The 1,841-nt window shown below is 37.5% G+C and overlaps 1 protein-coding gene across 1 annotated transcript in view; it reads right to left on the bottom strand.

Annotated features, from left to right (window-relative positions):
- Positions 1 to 1,841, bottom strand: part of LOC118426288 (UPF0454 protein C12orf49 homolog) — a gene marked incomplete in the record, with an annotated part of 8,951 nt that overhangs the window by 3,125 nt on the left and 3,985 nt on the right. The window contains 1 exon segment of the mRNA XM_035835589.1: positions 564 to 715. Coding sequence (XP_035691482.1) covers positions 564 to 715 — 152 coding nt within the window.

A 1,841-nucleotide genomic window follows, 5' to 3' on the forward strand; every position in this document is an offset into this window, starting at 1 on the left:
TTGAAACACTGAGAGCTTGAGATCTAAACAAAGGCAGCAAATTTTGAAAATGTAAAAAAATAATACAAAATACATGTACCTATATAATCAATAAAGATATCTCAAATTATATAGCAACTTGTTTTCTTATTCATAAGAAACACTAACATTGAACTTATACAAATGTTTAGAAAAACACCTGATGACAGAATTTTGACATCTTTTGGGTTTTCCAAAGCATCTTAAGCAACCACAATGTAAGATGCATTTTTTAATTTGTTTGGTCTTTGCAAAGCTTGTAGATGTTTACACATGTATCTTTATTTGATTTAGTTCCCTTTCCAGGGTACAGACAGTAGGACACTTGCAGATTTTTATTTGTTTGTTTGTTTGTCTGTTTGTTTGTTATTTAGTTATCTTTTCAGGCTGCAGACAGCAGGAGACACAGTGTTCGTACACCTGGCAGCAGCCATTCTCTTGTTTGTTTGTTAAAATACCTTTTCAGAAGATGCAGAGTTCTAAACCTGACAGTAGGACACTTGCAGATGTTTATTTTCTTGTTTGTTTGTTTGTTTGTTATTTACCTTTTCAGGCTGCAGACAGCAGGAGACGCAGTGTTCGTACACCTGACAGCAGCCGTTATCCTGACAGCTGGCGCACGTGAACCGGCGCGTCGTGAGCGACGTCACATCACAACATCCGCCAACAAGGATGTCTTCTCGGTCACACACAAACCCTGCAGTGGTGGAAACAAAGTCATAACCATGGATTCTATTTTGTAAGGAGTAAGACAGTGGAATCCAATGGAAAAGGAATGCATCTGAAGGATACAGCAACAGCTACAAAATACAGCCTAAGCTCACTCACTCACTCACTATCCATGGTTAGATTATACTGCTGCTGGATTCCCTGATGCAGGGGTAGGCAGCAGTCGGCCAGTCTTCACACTCCGCTTAAGCTCAATTTCTGAATTTCTTATTAGTATTTTTCCAACGGCTGGGTTTAATGGCATCAAACACTATATAGTATACACTGAAAATGACCAAATGGACAGATAACATAACAATTGATACACTGAACGCAGTAAAATACAACATGTCATTGTAACTTGCATCTGGTATGGGCAAGGACTGTAGTCTTTGCAAACAGTACCATTATAATATCAGTTATAATTTATCTTGTCATTTTTGTGAATCTTACAAAAATGAACAACAAAGTTCTTCACATGGTGGTTCTGGACATGAAACCTGATGCTACACTTACTAAGTTACTCACTTCTCTTAAGCAGACAAAAGAAACCCGCCAAGTGACAGTTGGGAATATCATGAATATTTTATCCAAACACACCCACGGCATTGTTACCAGGTAATCCCTACAAACGTGGCAGAATTGGACAGAAGACGGCTGCTTTTCTCTAGACAGAACTGGCTCACAAACCTAGTTGTACATGGCTTTTATCATTTCCTCCTAACTGTTGCTTTAAATATTATGTAACAAGTAAAGTAGCATGCCTTAACTAAGTGTCCAATTCAGCTGCCATGTATTTTAGAGTTTAACAATCGAATCAAACAAGGAGGTTAAAATATTCATAACATTATGTTTAGCATAACGGGCCACTGCACTGTAATTTGTGACCACCACGCAAAATGAGGACCACTACGCTAATTTTCAACATTTACTTGTTGAACGATGCAAATCAAATATGAAAAATGATGATATGCCACTCCAAACTGACAAAGAAATCCTTCAAATTACATGTGATGTTCACAGAGTTAACTTAAGTCACCTCATAGGTACTAGTAGTAGTACCCTTACATTAATGCCAACTTTTTAAGTACATTTTCAAAATCTCACAGTGGAAG

The sequence above is a fragment of the Branchiostoma floridae genome, chromosome 11 (assembly GCF_000003815.2).
Source record: "Branchiostoma floridae strain S238N-H82 chromosome 11, Bfl_VNyyK, whole genome shotgun sequence".
In the NCBI taxonomy this organism is placed as follows: domain Eukaryota; kingdom Metazoa; phylum Chordata; class Leptocardii; order Amphioxiformes; family Branchiostomatidae; genus Branchiostoma; species Branchiostoma floridae.